The 23603-nt window shown below is 39.2% G+C and overlaps 2 protein-coding genes across 6 annotated transcripts in view; both read right to left on the bottom strand.

Annotated features, from left to right (window-relative positions):
* Positions 1-17855, bottom strand: part of FBXO22 (F-box protein 22) — a 30664-nt gene extending 12809 nt beyond the window's left edge. Inside the window, exons 1-5 of one of the 2 annotated variants that reach the window (XM_030874879.3) lie at positions 17618-17855; positions 17114-17252; positions 6851-6938; positions 5942-6037; positions 1780-1944 (exon numbers count right to left, since the gene is read on the bottom strand). In XM_030874879.3, the coding sequence (XP_030730739.2) occupies positions 1780-1944; positions 5942-6037; positions 6851-6938; positions 17114-17252; positions 17618-17772 (643 nt within the window). In that variant the 5' untranslated portion in view covers positions 17773-17855. The remainder of the gene's footprint in view (positions 1-1779; positions 1945-5941; positions 6038-6850; positions 6939-17113; positions 17253-17617) is intronic. The other variant, XM_060293956.2, reaches the window with a different exon arrangement.
* Positions 17856-21550: 3695 nt separating this feature from the next.
* UBE2Q2 (ubiquitin conjugating enzyme E2 Q2) overlaps positions 21551-23603 on the bottom strand; it is a 70484-nt gene continuing 68431 nt past the window's right edge. For all 4 annotated transcript variants that reach the window (XM_060293951.2, XM_030874876.2, XM_060293952.1 and 1 more), the window contains one exon: positions 21551-21725. In XM_060293951.2, the coding sequence (XP_060149934.1) occupies positions 21694-21725 (32 nt within the window). In that variant the 3' untranslated portion in view covers positions 21551-21693. The remainder of the gene's footprint in view (positions 21726-23603) is intronic.

Below are 23603 nucleotides of genomic sequence, written 5' to 3'. Positions count from 1 at the left end.
ATAGAGATTATCATCTCAATCTAGGCAAAACCTCAATTTCCAGAAGGCCACGAACAGGATAAAAATGATGCCTTGGAATAAGCCAGACTTGTTGACAGCAAACAGCTTAGGGAAAGGACACCAATAAAAACGCTTCACACAGCAGAAAAACGTGGGGCTCTTTTTCATTTCAGTTTTCTGATTCCTGTACTTATTTAGCACTATAATGCAAACAAGGTCTAAAACAAATCTAATAACTATTTTATCATAAAATAGATGGTTCCTTCCACTCAAGATTTTGGGTCTTTCTTGTAAATGGACAAAACTAGGCTTCTAGCTTCAAGCATACCATGAGGACCTCAATCATGGATCCCCCAGGTTGCTATAGGGCAGAGGGGAGCATGCCCAGGAGGCACCACACTTACTTCTGGACCCCAAAAGACAGTACAGAGGAGGCTTGGCAATATGACCTTCAGCAAAAGCACTGAGTCAAAGGCCAAACAAGCTTCTCTAACAAGTTAACCCCTATCAGTTCATCTGCAGAGGTAGATGCAAGGCCTTAACACTGCTTTGCTTGAATAATTAGTTTGTTGCTTACTATATTAAATTAAGCTTTCTTATCAGAGCTTAGAAACTGAGCTAACCCTTTACCTCTTCAAAATCACCTCATGGGGCTTCCCTGGTGGCGCAGTGGTTGAGAGTCCGCCTGCTGATGCAGGGGACACAGGTTCGTGCCCTGGTCCGGGAAGATCCCACATGCCGCGGAGCGGCTGGGCCCGTGAGCCGTGGCTGCTGAGCCTGCGCATCCGGAGCCTGTGCTCCGCAACGGGAGAGGCCACAACAGTGAGAGGCCCGCGTACCGCAAAAAAAAAAAAAAATCACCTCATGCATGACCTGTCTACTCCAGCCAAGCTTCCTGCCTGATATATCCTACTAAACCGTTGTTTGATATACTCTGCCTTAACTTACACTATTTCTAAAACTTACCAAGTTCGTTACACTTATTCCCGTCTTTCTAATTAGTCAATATTGAACTAACCTGTATCTTTTAATTTTTGAAAAAACAAATGCTTATTACTAGCATAAAAGAGAAATAAAACCTTAAACTTTTCAGCTTCAAAAAACAAAATAGAAACTTTTCAGCTTCAAAAAACAAAATAGGGCAAAATGATAAGAAAATGTTCAAGGGCTTCCCTGGTGGTGCGGTGGTTGGGAATCCGCCTGCCAATTCAGGGGACACGGGTTCGAGCCCTGGTCCGGGAAGATCCCACATGCTGCGGAGCAACTAGGCCCGTGAGCCACAACTGCTAAGCCTGCGCTCTGGAGTCTGCGAGCCACAACTACTGAAACCCGCGCGCCTGGAGCCGGTGCTCCACAATGAGAGAGGCCACCGCAATGAGAAGCCTGCGCACCGCAATGAAGTGTAGGCCCTGCTCGCCGCAACTAGAGAAAGCCTGCGCGCAGCAACGAAGACCCAACACGGCCAAATAATTTAAAAAAAAATAGAAAATGTTCAAAGAGGAAGAAATCCTTCAAAATTCAGAATTAAATACAAGTAAGTTTATTATCAACAGAGTATTTATGGAAAATTCATCTCTGATTCTCTCAGGCTTTAATGTAAGTAAAATAATTTAAAAAGTAAATCCATTCTACCAAAAACAATATTGCACTAGCCTCTGTTAATCACTAATTTGAATTATCCACATCTGCAGTAACGTGTACTTAATTCAGACTCTCTCAAAGTAACAAACAAAATCAATCAACAATACGGGCAATTAATGGTAAATAATAACAACTTACCTACTTCAGTGAGTTGATGCCTTTCTAGTGTTAATTTCTTTGGATCCATAATAAAATGAAAGGGTTTTATTTTTATTCCTTCAATTTGAGGAAATAACAGAGCAAAACCAGATTCTCCAATTTCTATTTCCTGAGGTGGATTGCTACTTGATCCCATTGGCGTCACTAGGAAAAAAGTTAAACAGTTTTGTGAACAGATTCAATAAAAACAGAAGTTTCATCTGGTGTAAATTACCCAGCCACACCTAGGTAACTTCAGTTTAGGTCACTAACATAATCAATAAGGTAACAGGCCACTATCTGAATAAGAGTTTCTCAGCTTTGAAATTTTTAGAGGTATAAGGTCATGATGCCTAAAATTTACTTTCAAAATTGTTCAGAAAGAAATGTTTTCATAAACAAAGACAGAAAAAGCAAATGTTGCAAAATTTTTTACAACAGTGAATCTAGATGAAGGATATATGGGTGTTTATTGTACTATTCTATTATTCTTTTCCCTTTTCTATAGGTTTGAAGCTTTTCTAAATAAAAAGTTGGGGGAGGGTAGTAACTACATCTTCACAGCAATTCTACTTGTAAAATTTATCATAGAATATTTGACAATTATATACACTATATATATCGTGTGTATGTAGAATTGAAATACACACACACATATATATATAACTGTATTTGGAGATAAGGCCTTTAAATAAAGAGGCAATTAAGGTTAAATGAGGTCACAAGGGTCAGGCCCTAATCCAGTAAGATTGGTGTCCTTTCAAGAAGAGGAAGAAACATCAGAGATGAAGGCATACAGAGAAAAGAGAAAAAGCTATGTGAGGACCCAGTGAGAAGGCACGTGGCTGTATGTAAGCCAAAGAATGAAGCCTCAGAAGAAAGGAAAAATGCCAACACCTTGGACTTCCAGACTCCAGAAATGTGAGAAAATAAATTTCTGTTGTTTAAGCCATCCAGTCTATAGTATTTTGTTATGGCTGCCCTGGCAGACCGATACAAATACTGCAGATTACAAGTTCACTGAAAACTGTATTTTATATAAATATATAAATACATATTTTATGCACGCACATACATATACACACATATATACATATATCTATACTACACACCTATCTGTATCTATACTCTGTACTACATACCAAAAGTCTGGAAGGTTATGCATCATAAAATTAACAGAGTGGTTAACTCTACTTAAAGCTTAAAGTAGCTTAACTTTTTTCTTTTTTGCTTTTCTAATTTTCCTTTACTTTTTTTTAAAAACAGTAAATGGCTCTTACTAGTATAAAAAGGAAACTCTTAAAAAAAAGTGTTAATAAGCCTTTTAGAAACCAAAGATAGAACAAAATGGAAAAAAAAATTTTCAAAGAGAAAATTTCAGAATCTAATCAAACCCCACATAACATATTCTGAATTTAAAAACATGAAAATAAAATTTCAGAGTTTATTATCAGGCCCTCTTCTACAAAAAAATATCAAAACATAAAAGCAATTTTTTTTGTCCGTAGCAGGCCTCAAGACAATCCGAATTAAAAGCCAATAGGCTTTGTTATAGAAATTGACAGGATGCTTCTAAAATATATGTGGAAATGCAAAGGACCTAGATAGCCAGAGCAATTTTTAAAAAGAAGGACATCAAGATCTATGGAAATCAATCTTTAAAAAGAACATCAAGACCTACAGTAATATGACTCTGGCTTAAGGATACACAAATAAATCAATGGAACAGAATCAAATCCAGAAACAGACCCACAAACATACAGCCAATTATTTTTGACAAAGGTGCTGAGACAATTTAATGAGGAAGAGAAGTCTTCAACAAATGGCACTGGAATACCTAGATAAACATATGAAAAAAAATTAACCCTGAACCTACCTTATACCATACACAAAAATTAATTCAAGTTAAGTCACAGAATACTACTCTAGAATTTTTTTTAATGAATTACTCATATGCAAAATAACATGAGTCTCAAAAATATTATGTTGTTAAAAATATTTATGTTGAGTGAAAGAGCCAAGATAAAGAGAGTATATAACATGATTCCATTTATATTACATTCAACAACAGGCCAAACTAACCTATGGTCACTGAAACTGCAACTGGGGTTTCCTATGGAAGTAGGGAATGGCAGGAAGAGGGCATGAGGGAACTTCCTGGGGTGATGGAAACATACTAAATATTGACTAGCATGTCAGTTTCACCAGGATATGAATTTGTCAAAACTCATTAGGGGCTTCCCTGGTGGCGCAGTGGTTGAGAGTCAGCCTGCTGATGCAGGGGATGCGGGTTCGTGCCCCGGTCCGGGAAGATCCCACATGCTGCGGAGTGGCTGGGCCCGTGAGCCATGGCCGCTGAGCCTGCGCGTCCAGAGCCTGTGCTCCACAACGGGAGAGGCCACAGCAGTGAGAGGCCCGCGTACCGCAAAACAAAAAAAAAACTCATTAAACTGTACACTCAGAATTGTGCATTTCACTGTAAGTAAAGTTTACCTCAATTAAGAAAGAAAATGATCTCTGTATATATAAAAATGAACAAATTCTCAAACTTGAAATTTTCCCAACCTAAAGAAGGAAGATGGGTTAGTAGCCAATGGCTATTTTAGAAATAATCACTAACTGTGGCCTAAGAAAAAGGAATCCAATCAACTGTCTTGGTGGAAGTTTTTCTGTGACATATGTGGAACAAAGAAAGTGCTCAGCTGTGGGAACAAGAATCAATAAGAAGGGTAAGGAGTAGGTCCAAGAAAACACAAGAGGACAGGTCCCGACTAAAGGGAGTTGGAATGATACTCACTCCCGACATGAAGATCGTTAAGAGAACTTAGAAAGATGACCAACTGCTCTGAAACATGGCAAACATGAGAGGAAGGCTTCAGGTAGACTGCCCACCCCTCACTATGGGGTCATGGAGGCAAGAGTGTTGCCCAGGTTGGCCCGCCCTCTCCTGTCCCTAACCCCCAGCTGAAATTTTAAAGAGGAGAACCTTAGTCATGCTTTGAGGACGCCACAGAGTGTAGGGTGGGGAGGTCTAACCAAATGATGTAAGAAATGAAAGCTATGTTTCTACAGAAGCATTTGTTAATAACTAATAATGGTAAAAACTAGATCACTCATTTAAGGAAAATTCGAAAGTTAAAAGAAAATCAGTCACTGCCGTCATTTTTTTTAATCCAATGAGAAACAAAATTTGTGGTGATGGGGCTGATATAATAGTATAGGGGTGGGAGCTGATAGCAGGAGGGATGAAACAGTCCCCCATCAACCATACATTTACCCTTATTCATCTGTAAACACTTGAAATCCTTTGTAGTTCATTGTACAAGACTCCTAAATTCCAATCAAAAGTCTCTCAGTGAAGATTAAAAATGCCATTTACGGAGTGCAACAAGAAATAATAATAGCTAACACTTAGTTACCGCTTATTGCATATCTTTATTCTAAATGCTGTACATGTGCTAACTCATTTAATCCTCAAACCCTCTGAAGAAGGTACGGTCAATCACCCCCATGTAATAGATGGGGAAACTGAAGCCCCATGAGGTCAGCTAACTCGCCCAAAGTCATACCGATACTAAAGTGGTACAGCTGGGATCCCAATCTAGGGATGCGAACCACTGCACCATGACAGCTTTAACAGGATCTCGCTCCCCCCATTAGATACAGAAGTCAAAATAATTAAAACGAGCAAAAATTCACCAGTAGCAAACTTGGAAAGTTCCTGCTATAAACTTCAAACAGTGGCAGCCAAGCAGAGAAAGAGAAGTTTCCTAGTAAGGCCTACTGCAGCTCCTGATCCCAGCCCTACCTCACCCCATCCACCAGAAACAGTTCTGGCTGAACTGACAAAAGTAAGAATGCTTGCTAATACTTCCCAGTTTGTAGAAAGGAAGAATGAGATCTCTGTCCTCTTATGAATGGCTCCTGGAAAGATATGAATTAGATTTGGTTTGCATGGACAGCCCTGAGATTTGAAATATTAACCACAATAACCTAAGGAAAATTAATATAAGTGAAATATAATACGATGGTATATATGACCAACTTTATTGTACTTTGGATGGCCAAAAATATAAACATGCTGTTAAGCTACAAATAACCCACCAATCTATAGGACCCCACATTAATGCAAAGCAAGGAAATCAAGTTGGTATTCTCTCACCTACAATCCCTGGGGTCACAATCCCAAGGACTTGGCATTGTTTTGGGAACAGCTTCTCAAGGGCAAATGCTGCTTCCATAGAAGTTCTTTTCCTGGCTGTAATAACACAGGAAAATTATTCAATGTCATCCATTTAAGGTCAAATTTGATGAGGAAGGGGGAAAAAAAGCAAATATTAAATTATTTTACACGAGAACACTTTACAAGGAAGTCTAAAAACTTTGATTAAAAACAAAAAAGTTTTTCTGTTTTGAGCCCTTGTTTTATACGTTAAATTCTAAACCTGACCTTAAACATTGCCAGTTTGCCTTCTTCTACTTGTTCACATACTGCTTCTGCCTCAATGACAGCAGCAGCAGCAGCTGATTTTCAGATTTACTATTATACCTTTCTGTTCAGCTGATATTAAAGCATAATGACTTTTCTACCACACTGTCACCTGGATTCAAATCAGACAATGATAATCCACTATCCAAGTCTAACTCTGGGCCTCAGTGTGCCCAACATGGGATAGAGTCTGCTTCTTTGTTTAGCAAGCCAAGAATGCACAGTATCTACAGATAACCTTGGTAAATGGTCATCCAATACAATAAAAGGCTTGAATACCCAAAGACATCCTGTTTTAATAGTAAAAAGAAGTGCCTGGAGGATTCAAGTATTTCAAAAAGAGAAAAACACCTTACTAAAGTAAAGAATTTGTTTCAATTGTACCACAAGGTTTAGAAATCAATCTTCAAAGCAAAAGGGCTTCTCAAAGTTCAAAGACAGCATATTCATGCATTCTCCAGGGAGTAGGCCCATAGCCTCAGAAAGTCAGTAACTCTCAGAATGAGAATAGTATTTATCTCCAAAAAGAAGTACACAGGGAACAAAAAAAAAAAATCCAAAACTTTTTCCTTTGATATTCACCTCTCTTATGGCCACGACACTCCTCCAGACTCATGAAAGTTTCTGAATCAGCCATGTAAAGAACTGTCTGTGGTAAGATATGGACATTCTGCAAAGGAAAAAAAAAAAAAAATCAGAACCTGATCACACAAATCTATGAATGCTTTTGTGGTCCCTTAAAGTTCTGCCCTGGTCCAAACTACTGTTGCCCTACCCTCCCTTCAGGTCAGTATTGGCATTCTGAGTCGATCCATTTCTCACTCATTTTTCACTCATGAGCTTTCATTTTCAGTTCATTCATTTGTTGAGCATCTATTATTTCTTCAAGTCAAACTCATTCCAGCTTGACTCAAGAAGTTCATTTTCACAATAATTTAAGCTTTTAAACAAAAACATTAAGTACCAGCAAAAGATTCCACTTGCTTTATGTGAACAGGTACCATAGCAACAGAAACATCTCAGCAACAGAGGGAAGGTATACAGACCGTATCATTCCTCTTTTCATTGCCTACCGAATTAAACAATCCAGGTCTTCACTTCCAGCTTTCCAACTAGTTTCCTACAGGAATCTATTGCTCACTACTATCCAGACAAGCCCGCTTCTGTATATATTCTTCTGCAGCTCTCTTCCTTTTGTACTTGATTTAAGATTGTTTCCCTTAAGAAACAGCGTTAAGTGCCAGACCCTCTATAAAACCTTTTCCTAGACTTCCTTAGGACCTCTGACCTCACATGCAACATCCCTGACATCCCAGTCATTCTTGTTTGTGTCTTATCTCCACTTACAAGGGAGGGCTGTAAGCCCTTACAACTTGGGCTTATTTGTTTTCCACCAAAATTCGTAACAGACAAGTGGCAAAGTGGCTCAACTAAATGAAAAGGTGAACATATTTTTCCTCCTAAGCTGGTTATTTTCAAAGATTTTTACTATCAAAATGGAATGAAGAAGTGAGCATATAGCAAAGCCTCAACACTGACTAAATGAAAAAGAAATGTTGATTTCGGAAAGTTAAGATGTTTCAGAATAGATTCCATATAGACAAACTCATAAAACATACTGAGATAGAATGATGACCCTGAGGTCGCTTAAGGGCTGGATAAGACCTATGGATATAGTTTCCTTGGTCCACAAGGCATTTTCAAAGAATATAATTTGGGGAGGAGTGGCTAAGATAACAGAGTGATAAGACCTTGACTCACATCCTACCACAGGCACTCTAAAATTACAACTATTTATAGAGGAACTATTGATGAGAAGAACTTCAAGACTAGCAGAAAAAATTTTCCACAACTAAAGACATAAAGAAGGAACCACCATGAGAAGGGCAGAAGGGGGAAACTGGAGATACAGTATAGTCAAGACCCACACCCCTGAATAGGTGACCTACAAATGGGAGGATAATCACAATTGCAGAGGTTCTCCACAAGGAGTGAGGGATCCGAGCCCCACATTGGACTCTCCAGCCCAGGGGTCCTGCACCACGAAGATGAGGACCCAGAACATCTGGCTATGAAGGCCAGCGGGGCTTGTGTACAGAAGAGCCGGAGGGCTGGAGGAAACAGAGACTCTATTCATAGAGGGTGCATGCAAAATCTCATATGCCCTGAGTCCCAGCTAAGAGGCAGTAATTTGAAAGGAGCCTGGGTCAGACATACTTCCTGATCTTGGAGAGCCTCCTGGAGAGGCAGGAGGCAACTGGGACTCTCCCTAGGGACAGAGACACTAGCAGCAGCCATTTACAGGAACTTGTTCTAGCAGGAAAACACTGATGCTGGCTAGCACCATTTTGGAGTCCTCCCTCTAGTCTACTAGTGCCGAGGGCTTACCTACCCACCAGCTCCAGCCCCTTCTGCAGGTCACACAGCCAACTTCACCAGGACCCAGCCCCACCCACCAGCAGCTGGCAGCCTCCACATGAGGAGCACCTGGCAGCCAATAAGGCTGGGGGGCCAGCCTTGCCTACCAGCACACCCACAGTAATCAGCCCTGCCACAGCAGAAGGGCCCTTGCAGCCCACATAAGGGGCATCCCTAGAGGATATAGCTCTGGTGACCAGAGGAAACTGTGCTCCTGGGCCCCACAGGACATCTCCTACTTCTCCAAGATCAGGAAGCATAAATGACCTGCCTAATACAAAGAAATAAAAACAGAAAAATCAGGCAAAATGAAGTGACAGAGGAATATGTCCCAAACAAAGGAACAAGACAAAATCCCAGAGGAAAAAGTAAGTGAAGAGAGATAAGCAATCTACCTGATAAAGAGTGCAAGATGACGATTACAAAGATGCTCAATGAAATCAGGAAAAGAACGGACACAGTGAGAAGTTTAACAGTAAGTGATAAAGAAGAATCAAACAGATCTGAAAAACACAATAGCTGAAGTAAAAAACACACTAGAAAGAATCAACAGTAGCTTAGATGATACAGAGGAATGGATGAGTGTACTAAAACATATAGTACAAACTACTCAAGCTGAATAGAACAAAAAAAAATTGTTTTAATGACAATAGTTTAAGAAACCTCTGGGACAACATCAAGAGTACTAACATTTACAATATACGGTCCCAGAAGTCGAGGAGAGAGAAAGAGGCAGAGAACTTATTTGAAGAACAGTAGCTAAAAACTTCCCTAATCTGGGAAAGGAAACAGACATCCAGGTCCAGGAAGCACAGTCCCAAACAAGATGAACTCAGAGGTCCACACCAAGACACACTGTTATTAAAAGGGCAAAAATTAAAGATTAAGAGAGAATCTTAAAAGGAGCAAGGGAAAAGCAACTAGTTAGGTACAAGGGAATTCCAATAACACTGTCAGCAAATTTTTCAGTAGACACTTTGCAGGCCAGAAGGGAATGGCATGATATATTCAATGTGATGAAAGGAAAAAATACACAACCAAGAACAGTCTATCTGGCAAGGCTATTATTCAGATTTGAAGGAGCGATATAGAGTTTTACAGACAAGCAAATCCTAAGAGTTCAGCACCTGTAAACAGCCTTTATAAGAAATGTTTAAGGGACTTCTCTAAACCGAAAAGAAAAACACCACACTAGGCAATATAAAAATCTAGTAGGAAGGTTAAAAGACAAAAGTAATAAAATCATCTATATCCACAAAAAGTAGTTAAGGGACACAAACAAACAAACAAAAAAGGAAAATATAATGTAAAAAAAACAATAAAAGGTGGGGGTGGATTCAGGTTTGTTAGAATGTGTTTGAACTTAAGAATCATCAACTTAAAATAATCACAAATATATACATGGGCTGTTATATATGAACCTCAAGGTAATTACAAACCAAAAATCTATAATAGATACACACACAGGGCTTCTGTGGTGGCGCAGAGATTAAGAATCTGCCTGCCAATGCAGGGGACACGGGTTCAAGCCCTGGTCCGGGAAGATCCCACATGCCGCAGAGCAACTAAGCCCGCGAGCCACAACTACTGAGCCTGCACTCTAGAGCCCGTGAGCCACAATTACTGAAGCCCTCACGCCTAGAGCCCATGCTCCGCAACAAGAGAAGCCACCATGATGAGAAGCCCACGCATCTCAACAAAGAGTAGCCCCCACTCGCCACAACTAGAGAAAGCCTGCACACAGCAAAGAAGACCAAAACGCAGCCAATAAAATAAAATAAAACAAATTTAAAAAAAAAAAGATACACACACACACACACACGATAAAGGAATCCAAACCTAACACTAAGGATAGTCATCAAATCACAAGGGAGGCAAGCAAAAGAAGCAAAAAAGAACTACAAAAGCAACCTGGAAACAATGAACAAAACAGCAATAAGTACATACTTATCAATTATTAATTTAAATGTAAACGGACTAAATGCTCCAATCAAAAGACACAGACTGGCTGAATGGGTGAAAAAATAAGACCCTTATACATAGTGCCTAGAAGAAACTCACTTCAGATCTAAAGACACACACACTGAAAGTAAGGGGATGGAAAAAGGTATTCCATGGAAATGGAAATGAAAAGCAAGCTGGGTAACATTACTTTGATAAATGGATTGATCCAGCAAGATATAACAATTGTAAATATATATGCACCCAAAAAGGGAGCACCTAAATACATAAACCAAATAGAAACAAAGGGAGAAAGTCCCAGTAACAAAATAATAGTAGGGGACTTTAACAGCCCACTTACATCAATGGACAGATCATTCAGAGAGAAGATCAACAAGGAAACACTGACCTTAAACAATACATTACGATAGACAGACTTAATAGCTATAACATATAGAACATTCAATCCAAAAGCAGCAGAATACACATTATTTTCAAGTGCACATCAAACACTCTCTAGGGTAGATAACATTCTAGGCCACAGAACAAGTCTCGATAAATTTAAGAAGACTGAAATCACATCCAGCATCCTTTCTGACCACAACACTATGAGACTAGAAATTAACCACAAGAAAAAAAAAATGGCAAAAAAACACTGGTGGGCCAAACAATATGTGACTAAGTAACCAAAGGGTAACTGAAGAAATCAAATACCTGGTGACAAGAAAAATATACCTGGTGACAAATGAATATGGAAACACGATCCAAAATCTGTGGGATGCAGCAAAAGCAGTTCTAAGAGGTAAGTTTATAGCAATGCAAGCCTACCACAGAATACAAGACAAATCTCAGTACAAAACCTAACCTTATACCTAAAGGAACTAGAAAAAGAAGAACACACAAACCCAGTTAGAAGAAATCATAAAGCTCAGAGCAGAAATAAATGAAATAGAGACAGTAAAACAACAGGAAAGAGCAAAGAAACTAAGAGCTGGTTCTGTGAAAAGATAAACAAAATTTAGATAAACCTTTAGCCAGACTCATCAAGAAAAAGAGAGCTGAAATCAGTAAAATAAAATGATCAAGGAGATGTTACAACTGACATCACAAAAATACAAAAGATCTGAAGAGATTACTATCAACAATTACATGTCATGGGCTTCCCTGGTGGCGCAGTGGTTGAGAGTCTGCCTGCCGATGCAGGGGACACGGTTTCGTGCCCCGGTCAGGGAAGATCCCACATGCCGCGGAGCAGCTGGGCCCGTGAGCCATGGCCGCTGAGCCTGCGCATCTGGAGCCTGTGCTCCGCAACGGGAGAGGCCACAACAGTGAGAGGCCCGCATACCGCAAAAAAAAAAAAAACAAAAACCAATTACATGCCAATAAAATGGACAACCTAAAAGAAAGGGATAAATTTCTAGCAACATATAATATCCTAAGACTGAATCAGAAAGAAACAGAAAATATGAACAGACCAACTAGCAACACTGAAACTGAATCAGTAGTTTAAAAACTCCCAAACAAAAGTTCAGGACCATGGAGCTTCACGGGTGAATTCTACCGAACATTTAGAGTTAACACCTATCCTTCTCAAATTATTCCAAAAAAAAGAAGAGGAAGAAATGCTTCCAAACTCATTCTTATGAGGCATCACCCTGTACCAAAACCAGATAGACACCACAAAAAAGGAAAATTACAAGCCAATACCCCTGATGAACATAGATGCAAAACTCCTCAACAAAGTATAAGCACACCAAATACATTAAAAGAATTATACACCATGATCAAGTGGAATTTATCCCAGGGATGCAAGGATGGTTCAATATCTGCAAGTCAATCCATGTAATACACCACATGAACAAACTTAAGAATAAAAATATGATCATCTCAATAAATGCAGAAAAAGTTTTTGACAAAATTCAATATCCATTTATGATAATAACTCCAGAAAGTGGATATAGAGGAAACATACCTCTACATAATATAGGTCATATATGACAAACTCACAGCTAACATCATACAAAATAGACACCATACTAAATAGTAAGAAGCTGAAAGAAAACATTTCCTCTAAGATTAGGAACAAGACAAGGATGCCCACTCTCGCCACTTTCATTCAACATAGTATTGCAAGTTCTAGCCATGGCAATCAGACAAGAAAAAGAAATAAATGGAATCCAAATTGGAAAGGAAGAAGTAAAGCTCTCACTGTTTGCAGATAACATAATACTATATATAGAATACCCTAAAGAAACTACCAAATAAATATTAGAGCTATTAACTGAATTCAGTAGTTTCAGGATACAAAATTAATATACAGAAATCTGTTGTGTTTCTATACACTAACAAAGAACTATCAGAAAAACAAATTAAGAAAACATCATTTATATCAAAAAGAACTGGGACTTCCTTGGTGGTCCAGTTAAGACTCCAAGCTCCCAATGCAGGGGGCCTGGGTTCAATCCCTGGTCAGGGAGCTAGATCCTGCATGCCCAAACTAAAAGAGCCAGCATGCTGCAACTAAAGATCCTACATGCTGCAACTAAAGATCCCACATGCCGCAATTAAAATGATCCCACACGCAGCAACGAAGATCCCACATGCCGCAGCCTAAATAATAGATATTAAAAAAATAATAAAAGGGACTTCCCTGGTGGTCCAGTGGTAAAGAATCTGCCTTCCAACACAGGGAACGTGGGTTCGATCCCTGTTTGGGGAATTAAGATCCCACATGCCGCAGGGCAACTAAGCCCGCACACCACAACTATTGCACTCACACACCTCAATGAGTGAGCCCACATGCCGCAAACTACAGAGCCCACCCACCACAACTAGAAAGAAGCCCAAGCGCTGTAATGAAGAGACCGTGTGCCACAATGAAAGATCCTTCATGCCTCAACGAAGATCCCATGTGCCTCAACTAAGACCCAATGCAGCCAAAAAAATAAAGAAAATAATTTAAATAAAAAAACCCTAGGAATAAAATAACCAAGGAGGTAAAAGGCCTGTACTCAGAAAATCATAAGACACTGATGAAAGAAACGGAAGATGACACAAATGGAAAGATATGCTCTGGTCATCAACTGAAGAATTAATATTGTGAAAATGACCATACGCCCCAACGTACTATAGGTTCAATGCAATCCCTATGAAAATACCAAAAGGCATTTTCATAAAACTACAACAAATAATTCTAAAATTTGTATGGAAACACAAAGGACCCGGAATAGCCAAAACCACCTTGAGAAAAAAGAACAAGGCTGGAGGTATCACGTTCCATGATTTAAAACTATACTACAGTAATCAAAACACTGTGGTACTGGCACAAAAACAGACACATAGATCAATGTAACAGAATAGAGTCCAGAAATAAACCCACACTTACATAGTCAATTCACCTATGATGAAGGAGGCAAGAATATACAATGGGGAAAAGACAGCCTCTTCAATAAATGGTGTTGGGAAAACTGAAGAGCTACATGCAGAAGAATCAAACTAGACTACTTTCTCACACTGTACACAAAAATAAACTCAAAAGGCATTAAAGACTTAAATGTAATACCTAAAACCATAAAATTACTAGAAGAAAACATAGGCAGTACACTCTTTGACATGAGTCTTCACAATATTTTTTGGATATGTGTTCTCAGGCAAGGGAAACAAAAGCAAAAATAAACAAATGGGACTACATCAAACTAAAAAGCTTTTGCACAGTGAAAGAAACTATCAACAAAATCAAAAGGCAGCCTACTGAATGGGAGAAGATATTTGCAAACAATATGTATCTCTTATGGGGGTTAATATCCAAAATCTACAAAGAACTCATATAACTTATCCAAAAAAACAAACAACACAATTAATAAATAGGCAGAGTAAAGCAACCATACTTAAATAAAAATTATTTATATATAAAAAAAGGCAGAGAACCTGCATAGACTCCAAAGAAGACTTACAGACAAGCAACAGACACATGAAAAGATGTTCAACATCACTAATCATCAGAGAAGTACAAATCAAAACCATAACAAGATACCACCTCATACTAGTCAGAATAGGTACTATCAAAGAGAAGAAACAATAAGTGTTGGCAAGGATGCAGAGAAAAGGTAACTTCATGCATCGTTGATGGGAATGTAAAATGATATAGCCACTGTAGAAAACAGTATGAAAGTTCCTCAAAAAATTAAAAACAGAACTACCATATGACCAGCAATACCACCTCTGGGTATTTTTCTGGGAGGAAAAAAAAAAACAAACAAAAACACTAATTTGAATAGATATATGCACTGCAGCATTATTTACAATAGCCAAGATACAGAAGCAACCTAAGTGCCCACAAATAGATGAACGGATAAAGATGTGGTATACCTACAATGTGATATTACTCAGCCATAAAAAAAGAATGAAATCTTGCCATTTGTGACAATACAGATGGACCTAGAGGGTATTAGGCTAAGTAAAATAAGTCAGAGAAAGGCAAATATCATATGATTTAACTTATATGTGGAATCTAAAAAACAAAACAAATGTAACAAGTCAGAAACAATCATAGATAGAGAATAAACAGGTGGTTGTCATTGGGGAGGGAAGTTGGGGGATGAGTAAAACAGGTAAGGGAGATTAAGAGGTACAACCTCCCTGTTACAGAATAAATGAGTCCCAGGGATGAAATGCACAGCATGGGGAATATAATCAATATTATAATAACTCTGTACGATGACAGAGGAGAACTAGACTTATGGCGATCATTCTGTAATGTATAGAAATATTAAATCACTATATTGTGCATCTGGAACTAACTTAGTGATGTAAGTTAAGTATACTTAAATTGTAAAATAATTAATTTTCCCGAAGAAAACAAAGCAGACACACACACGTATTTCGGTTGCCAACATTTAAAATTCCCACAAAATATTTATATAAAATGTGGATTTATTTTGAAAAAGTAGACATTCTGGCAACACTTATTAGACTGCATTCCCCTTTGACTGGGGCCAAGGAGAAGTAAGCACTATCTGGTCTGCCATAGCCCTATCACTTTTTATGATGGCACACTGAGTCATCCACCCACTGTGAGTTACCTAACTCTGGAGTCATTTGAGTTTGTGATGCTGGGTATAGTGAGTAAAGGAGAGAATTTAAGAGATTTAGGTGTTAGTGCTGACTCTGCCATAAACAAGTAGAATAACTCCTGGAAGTGCTTAGGCCCTGGGTTTCCTATTCTTAAAGTTTGGAAGTCTAACCTTGAGGTTTTATGATTCTCTTTTCTGGTACGTATTGAGAAGCAACTGCTGAATTTTCCTTCCCAAGTCTCACTAGAAGTGACAGTGGCAATCATCAACATGAAATGTTCTCAAAGCAAAATAGAAGACAACTAGAACCTCATTTAAAGAAGTTCCAAATGACAAGATGTCTTATAAAATTTTCAGTGGATTTTAAAATATTTCTAGTAAAAATGCTAAATCAACTTTCTTTATGGCTATAAAGTATCATGTCTACTAGATAATTTGGCAAACACAAAGAAAAAGAGCATGAATGATTTGGACAAGGTTTTCATGTTTTTGTCTCCACACTAGAGTTTTCTACAATGTATAAATTTCTTTAAGGGTATTAGTATATGAATTTTAGTAATGATATTAATAGAGAATAATACTTTCAATTATTGAAAACATTATATTCCTGGCACTGTAGGTAATGTTACATGGGTTAACTTTTCATTATTTAATCCTTACAACTCTGTAAGAGTGTAAACGGCATTATTTTCTTTTCATTTTACAGGCTCAGAGGGTTTAGGTAACATTTTCAAAGTCACACAGCTAGTATGTGCCAAAGCTGGGTTCACACCTATGTCTGCCTGGCTTTAACAGCTTTTGCAATATATAAACTTTTAAAGCTAAATAAAAATAATACTTGCAGTGGTAAAAATCTGAAGGAAAAGAAAAAGTTTTTAAAAACAGTGTACACACACACACACACACACACACACACACACACACTTCTACCCCCAAAGGAAACTGTTGCTAGCATTTTGGCTTATTTCTTTTCTGTTCTTCCTTTTTTGCTTTTAATAATTTAGATTATACTAAACATATAATTTTAAACAGGACCAGGGATTGAAATTTTGGGGTTTAAGTATTGGTTCTTGGCATTTTTATGTGACACTATGCAATAGAGAGCCTTCAGTTACCACCCCTGCAAAACAGTGACAAGGAAAGCAGGTAAAAGGATGGTTCTAAACAGCATTTTCATAACAATGGCAATCTGGATACATAAAGTGCCCAATATGTGAAGAACGGTCAAAGCAGCCATGGCACATCCTTACAATATAGTCATTAAAACTGATGTTTACAAAATCTTTTCATGTCACGAGAAAAACCTGCCTAAATTACAAAAAGTAACGCCATATACAAAATTGTTGCATTTAGTTCTCAACGACTGACCCACCAACCCTGCAAAGGACTGTACACAACACCCCTTCTTACTTACCTCAAGCTTTTCAGCTACCACGCGGACCAAGCAATGCTCCTCCAGGTGGCCGGCAATCGCCAAGCGCGCGGAGATCCAGGTCACACTCCGATGGGTCCGCAACACTCTGCGCACACACTCCCTCCATAAGCGACACACGCTGGGGACGCAAACGCACAAAGGGCTGTGAACGGACGTTCACTTCCCTCTCTCCCGCGGCTCACAAACCACCGGCCCCCACCACCCATTAGCGCAACTGCAGGAGATTCCTGCGGGATCCAAAGTCCCCGGGAGGGGGAGGCGTCGGGCGCCGGTTCGGAGGGAGAGCCGGGGGCAGAGAAAACCTGGCTCCTCTGGGAAAGGTCCCCGGGAGCACTACGGCCGGGGTACCTAGCTTATGGGGCCACCACCTGGGGCAGGGGTAGGGATAGGGAGCCCGGGTCATCCCTGGGTCCCGACGGTATCCGCCCACCCCGCCAGCCCAGGCAAGTCCCGAGGTAAGCTTCCCGCCTCCTCTCCCCTCACCCGGCCACCCGCAGCAACGCCTTGGCGGGCAGGAAGGTGAGGACACGCTCCACCACCTCCGCTAGGTTACTCAACACGAAGGTGCTTCGCGGGTCTGCGGGGGAGGAGCCGCGGCGATCACCGCCACCGCCACCGCCACCGCCCACCGGCTCCATGCCTCACCAACCCGACGGGGAAGCAGTACGGCGGCTCCGAGGGAGCGGCGTAGGCCGGGCCGTGCGCGTACTGAGCAGGCGCGCGCGCCACTTCCGGCCGGTCAGGGGAGGTGGTGCCGCTGAGGAGGCACCCACGTGACTCCAAGCCAAAGCGTTTCCGGCGCTGGTCTGGGAGCGGCGGCAGGTGCCTGGAGGTGGTGGCCACGCGTCGTGTAATCCTCCTGGAACTTTCCAGGAGGCTTTCCACAGTCGAACCACATCCACCTCCTTCTGTGCCTCTCACTGCACTTGCAGCGGTATTTTCTTTGTCGGTACAGGTCTTTTTCTAATTCATGAGTTCTGGAAGGCACAGACTAAATAATGGGTCTTCACAGTCCCAATGCCTGTTAACCGCATGAGTCCAATTTTTGAACTGGCAGTATCTGCTTTAAGATAAACTGTGAAAATCACCACCTTTATTCAACACCGTGCAGCCCTCAAGTGCTGAATGTGTTCAACGGCTTAAAGAGCACCTACCATTGCTATGAAAGCACGCCCCCAAACACTAGTTCCCTGCTAGTAGCATCAGATTCACCTGAGAAATTCTGTTTGGCGTATTCTCGGTCCTCACCCCAGGCCTACTTAAACACTTGGGGGTGGGGCCCAGCAGTCGTAGTTTCAGCTTTACTGTGATTTAAGCTTTCCCGTGATGCAAACCCAGCTTGAGAATCACAGATAGAAGGAATGTAAGCACAGCAGATACTGCTGTATCCCCAGCTAACATCTATTCCTCTTGCCGCTTCCTGGCTAACAAGGGCCTGATCTGATGCCCAGCTCTTGACTGGTAAATTTGGCTGGTCTAAACAAGCTGGTCTCCAACATTTTGGCCTCAGGACTGCTTCACAATCTTAAATATTGGCAACACTAAAGAGCTTCTTTAGATGGGTTATGACTATTTATATTTACATTAAAAATTAAAACACTGGGGGCTTCCCTGGTGGCACAGTGGTTAAGAACCCCCCTGCCAATGCAGGGGACACGGGTTCAAGCCCTGGTCCAGGAAGATCCCACACGCCTCTGAGCAACTAAGCCCGTGCCACAACTACTGAGCCTGTGCTCTAGAGCCTGCCAGCCACAACTACTGAAGCCCACGCGCCTAGAGCCGGTGCTCCTCAACGAGAAGCCACCGCAACAAGAAGTCCGCGGACCGCAACGAAGAGTAGCCCCTGCTCGCCGCAACTAAAAGAAAGCCCACATGCAGCAACGAGGACCCAACGCAGCCAAAAATAAATAAATTTTATTTTTTTTAATTAAAACATTGTAATATTAATTCACTTAAAATTCATGACACATAAACAAAATAACTTATGAAAAAATAACTTTACCAAATCTCCACCACTCTCCCCCTCCAATATTGAGTAAGTGTAGCATCTTTACATCTTGCAAACCTCTAATTTCTGGCTTAATAGAAGACAGCTTGATCTGCTTCTGAATTCAATCTGTTGCAATATCACGTCTATCACATCACGTAGCCTCTGGAAAACTCCACTGTACACTTGTAAAAGAATGAGAGTGAAAATAGCAAATAATGCTTTAGTGTTAAGAGAATTGTTTTGATCTTAAAAACCTCCTAGAAGTGTCTCAGGAGCCTCCAGCTTTCTCCAAATCATAACTTGAGAACCACTGGTCCATATTAATCATGAAGGTCTCATTCTTTTCACCAGCCATTAGTTTAGGGGTAGACACAGGCCCGAGTTCTAGCCAAGGAAAAGTGAGAGGCAATAATGCTTTGGGGGTGGGGGGGGGACTTCTAAAGAGCTCCTCACTTCCTAAGGAGACACTAGACAACAGGACCATTATCTACCTCTGGATGGATTAAGGTGGCTGCACATCCAAGACAACAGTCTATCCAAAGATGAAACCAACATGGAAAAATCTCAAAGCAGCAGAGGTACCATGCCTAGAATTTTCCTACCTCTGGACTTCTTGTATGTGAGATAAACTGACAATTGTGTAAGAGGCTATGGGTATACTAAAGAGGGAGCAGATTACTGTAACCTGTAGAACTAGGGACAGCCATAAAGAAAGTAGCACTTGAATTTATATTAAAAAATAAGTGTGGGAGAGGGAACAAGTTGAGGAAGCCCTGAGTATTCCAAGTCTATACACACCAATTCTGGATTCTCTAGCTTTCTCTTGTGAAATCAATCTGCCTCTCTTCCCCTCAAGCCTCTCACCCCATCCCACCATATATAATCCTATTCCAGAAACCCAACAGCCTGTAGAAACTTGAAGCAAAGACTATCTTTTATGAGGGAAAAGTGACAAAGTTATTTTTTAAATGGTTCTTTATTCATAAACTTGATGCAAGTTTACAAAATTTACTGTACATTGCCAAATAAATCTGCAATGAAAAATAAAGTCCCCAAAAAACCAAAAACCAAAAAAAAACAAACAAAGCATGCCGAATGTGCAGCTGTCAATCTGCTAGCCATCAGGATATTAAAGAATTCAATAATGTATTCAAGATTTAGCCTTAGGTTTAAGGAACTTTAATGCTTTAAAGAATTCTTCCTTGTCACTTATCTGAGCAACTGGCGATCATAACTTTATACAAATGTAACCAAGTGAACAAGAATGCCAGAAAATCTTTTTCTACTGTCTTCTTAACCAAAATAGAAAAAAAAAAAAAAAAGGAAATTAAACACAATAATGCAGAAGTGCCAAGTCTCTCAGATGTGGTTTACAAAGTTAAAAACTGAGTCTCAAAGCATAAGAAACACTTTTGAACTTTGTAATTGGTTTGTGCAGAAAAAATGTGCTTCTGGATTTCTTTTTAAAAGTGCTTAATAACTAGAGTTTACTTTTAAATCAAATTTGGGTATATAAAAAAATCTACTACCAACCCAACAGGACTGATTCTGGTAAGGCAATAAAATGGAGAGTACACTGATTTAAGTCAGGTTTTATAAAAGAATTAATATATGTAGAGTTCCTATTAGTCTTTCAATGTAAAAGCCATTGTTATGACTATAGCAAAAACTTTAGGTCTCCAAATTAGATACTTTTTGTACTTAACTGTGCAGTTTTTGTTCAAAGAGTCTTTGTGCCAATCACTTTATAAGTTTATTAGTTTACAACTGATTGCAACATCCCGTTAATAAAATGGAAACGTAAAATGACTTAGTATTTAAAATAACTTCAAGCTCTATACTTCAAGCTCTTCTTCATAGTAAATATTGAACCAACAAGAAGCAGATTCAGCCCAGCAAGACTCTGATGCCCCAGTGGAAATGACTACTTACAAGCCTGAATTGGCACAGCCTTGCTTTGCTTTGCCTAAAAAGTACAACTTACTAAAGAGCAAATCTTGGAAAAACAATTCAGATCTTCATAGCCATAAAAAAAAAAAAAAATCTTAACAGTTTAATAAGTATGTTTCCTGTCATTATTTTGGCAATATCATAAAATGGTTTTAACCTGAAAAAGCTACTGTGATTTAGAACATCTTAAATTTTCTAAACCAATATTAAACATCAATTAAACTTTTATTGGCTTTAAATGGAACAATATATTGCAAATCCTCATAACACATGAGCTCAAAATGGGAAAGTTGCCCTCAAGTTGCAACTTCAGTAACCTGATGCTGACTTGTCTGCTTAACACATTTCACCTTTCAAAGAAAGAGATAAGGAGTGGCCAGTATGTGTATTTATCAGGAAAAATATAGTAAAGGCCCCACTGCTCAGTCCAAGGTACCTAAAATGAGAAAAATGGAAAGGCTGTAACTTATACTGGATCAGTTGACAGATTATCCACTAAAATATCTATTAGCTAACATCTTCGGTACTGCTGTTATAGGGGCACTCAAAGCTTGTGTCTGCATGTTGGAAAGATTTTCTTTAAAGCAACATTGGTCCAAACATACAAAAGTCAACACATTTAGCCATCTTCCTTTGGAGGGGTGTACCAGCCTGAAAAAGAATGGGGAAAAAAACAGTTAAAATATTTTAATTCTTAAACCAACTAAGAGCAATGGCATTTTACCAAGGTTAGATACTTTCTCTACCCATAATTTTCCTCTGTAAACTACTGTAAAAATTAAACTTACACTTGGGTTGGTAACATAGCATTTTGATATTTATGTTCACAATATAAAGTTATTTTCTATGAATAAACTGTACTTGAGTTTTCAATATAAGATCTCTATATTAATGGCATTTCTACCAAAAGAGAACAGTGTGGAAATATTAGGCAACAAGCTAGGTTTTATATTTCATTTCAATTCAGTATTTGAAAGGAAACCACACTGAAAATAGCTATCCCCCAAACAAAATCCTGGTATTTTAGAATAAGAGGAACTTGGACTGTCATCAGGCAGTGATGTCATTTTACCAGTGAGGGTGCCATCTCAGCAGGTGCACTGATTAAGTAAGCCCAAGATCAGATTTAGCAGAAGATACTAGAAGCCATCTCCTGAATCTGAATCTATTGCTCTTTCACCATAGCTAATTATACACACACCCACACTTTCTCAAATACAGTTTCCATAAACATTTTTGAATGCTGACTACAACATCTAATTTAACAAAAAATAAGACATAAGAAAAAAATATGTTTCTAAGCTCAACAAAAATATAAGCTCTCTCTAAAAAGGCAAATGAGATTAAGTACTGCTTGGTACGAAATTGCCATTGGAACAGTATGAATATACCAAGATTTGTGAAGCATCCACGTGGTTAATGAAGTAGCATACAGGAGTCTTTGGGTCTGTTAATTTAGGGTGCTGGAGATTATTATTATGAAAACCCAGCTTTGTCCTCAAGTTTTTTATCATTTCCCTCTTCAGAAGCTTGAAAATTGTTCTGAATACTACTCTTTCAGAAGTAAGCAGTCACTGCAAAAGTGGCAAGTTTGCTCTGTCATTAAAATAAAAGTGAGCACACACAAAACACAAATCCTAAGTCACAAACTACCACATTCTAGCAAAGTAAAGAACACTTTACTGTAAATACTCCTGAAGAAAACTACTTCCTATCAATTTACTTACTCTGCACAAAAAAGCATCAGTTTCACTACCCCAGCTACCACGAATATCAGCACTTGGTTATAAAATGCTGTGCGTACACACTACTCGCTTTTTCCTCATGTTCGGCAAGACAGACATCATGCCAATTTTAGAGATGAGGAAACTGAGGCTGAGCGGTAATGGGACTAATTACCCATTAGCTAATGGGTGACACAAATGCCACTTGATAATAGGTCTTCTGATTCCAGGTCTACTTGTTTATTGCCTCACTATTAGAGACAAAAGCTCCAAACATGCATTGTGAAAATAAGCAAAATTTTAAAAGGCCAATAAAGTTTTGAAAGATATTTTAATATTTTTTTAAAATATACAACTCAAATATTCTTAAGTATAAACTGAAATCAGTACTTTTTTACTTGAATAAATAAATGTGTACAATTGTCAAAAAGCATTAAGTAGTCTGAAGATGTTTCAGAAACTGGTTCATGATCCTGATTGCATTTACTCAGTATTAACAGCAAGAACTCCACCTTTAGAGTTGCCTTTAACTCAATTCCTATCCTAATACCATACATTTCAAGTGAGTAAAGTGATCCATTCCTCAATCTACTCAAAAATCTTGACTCTGACTCAGAGGTTCGCAGGCCAAGTATTTAGGATACAAAGATTTTGAATGAAACACTGTGTATCCTCAGGTTAAAGTTTTTCACTGTAGTGGCTATACTTTGTAAGAAATTAAAGCAAAAACAGAAGAATAAAACATGATAAATATCAACAGTACATTATGTAAAATTTCATAAATGGCAATAAATACTTATTTAAC

The sequence above is a fragment of the Globicephala melas genome, chromosome 2 (genome assembly GCF_963455315.2).
Source record: "Globicephala melas chromosome 2, mGloMel1.2, whole genome shotgun sequence".
Lineage (NCBI taxonomy): Eukaryota > Metazoa > Chordata > Mammalia > Artiodactyla > Delphinidae > Globicephala > Globicephala melas.
This window is presented reverse-complemented; position numbering and strand designations above follow the sequence as displayed.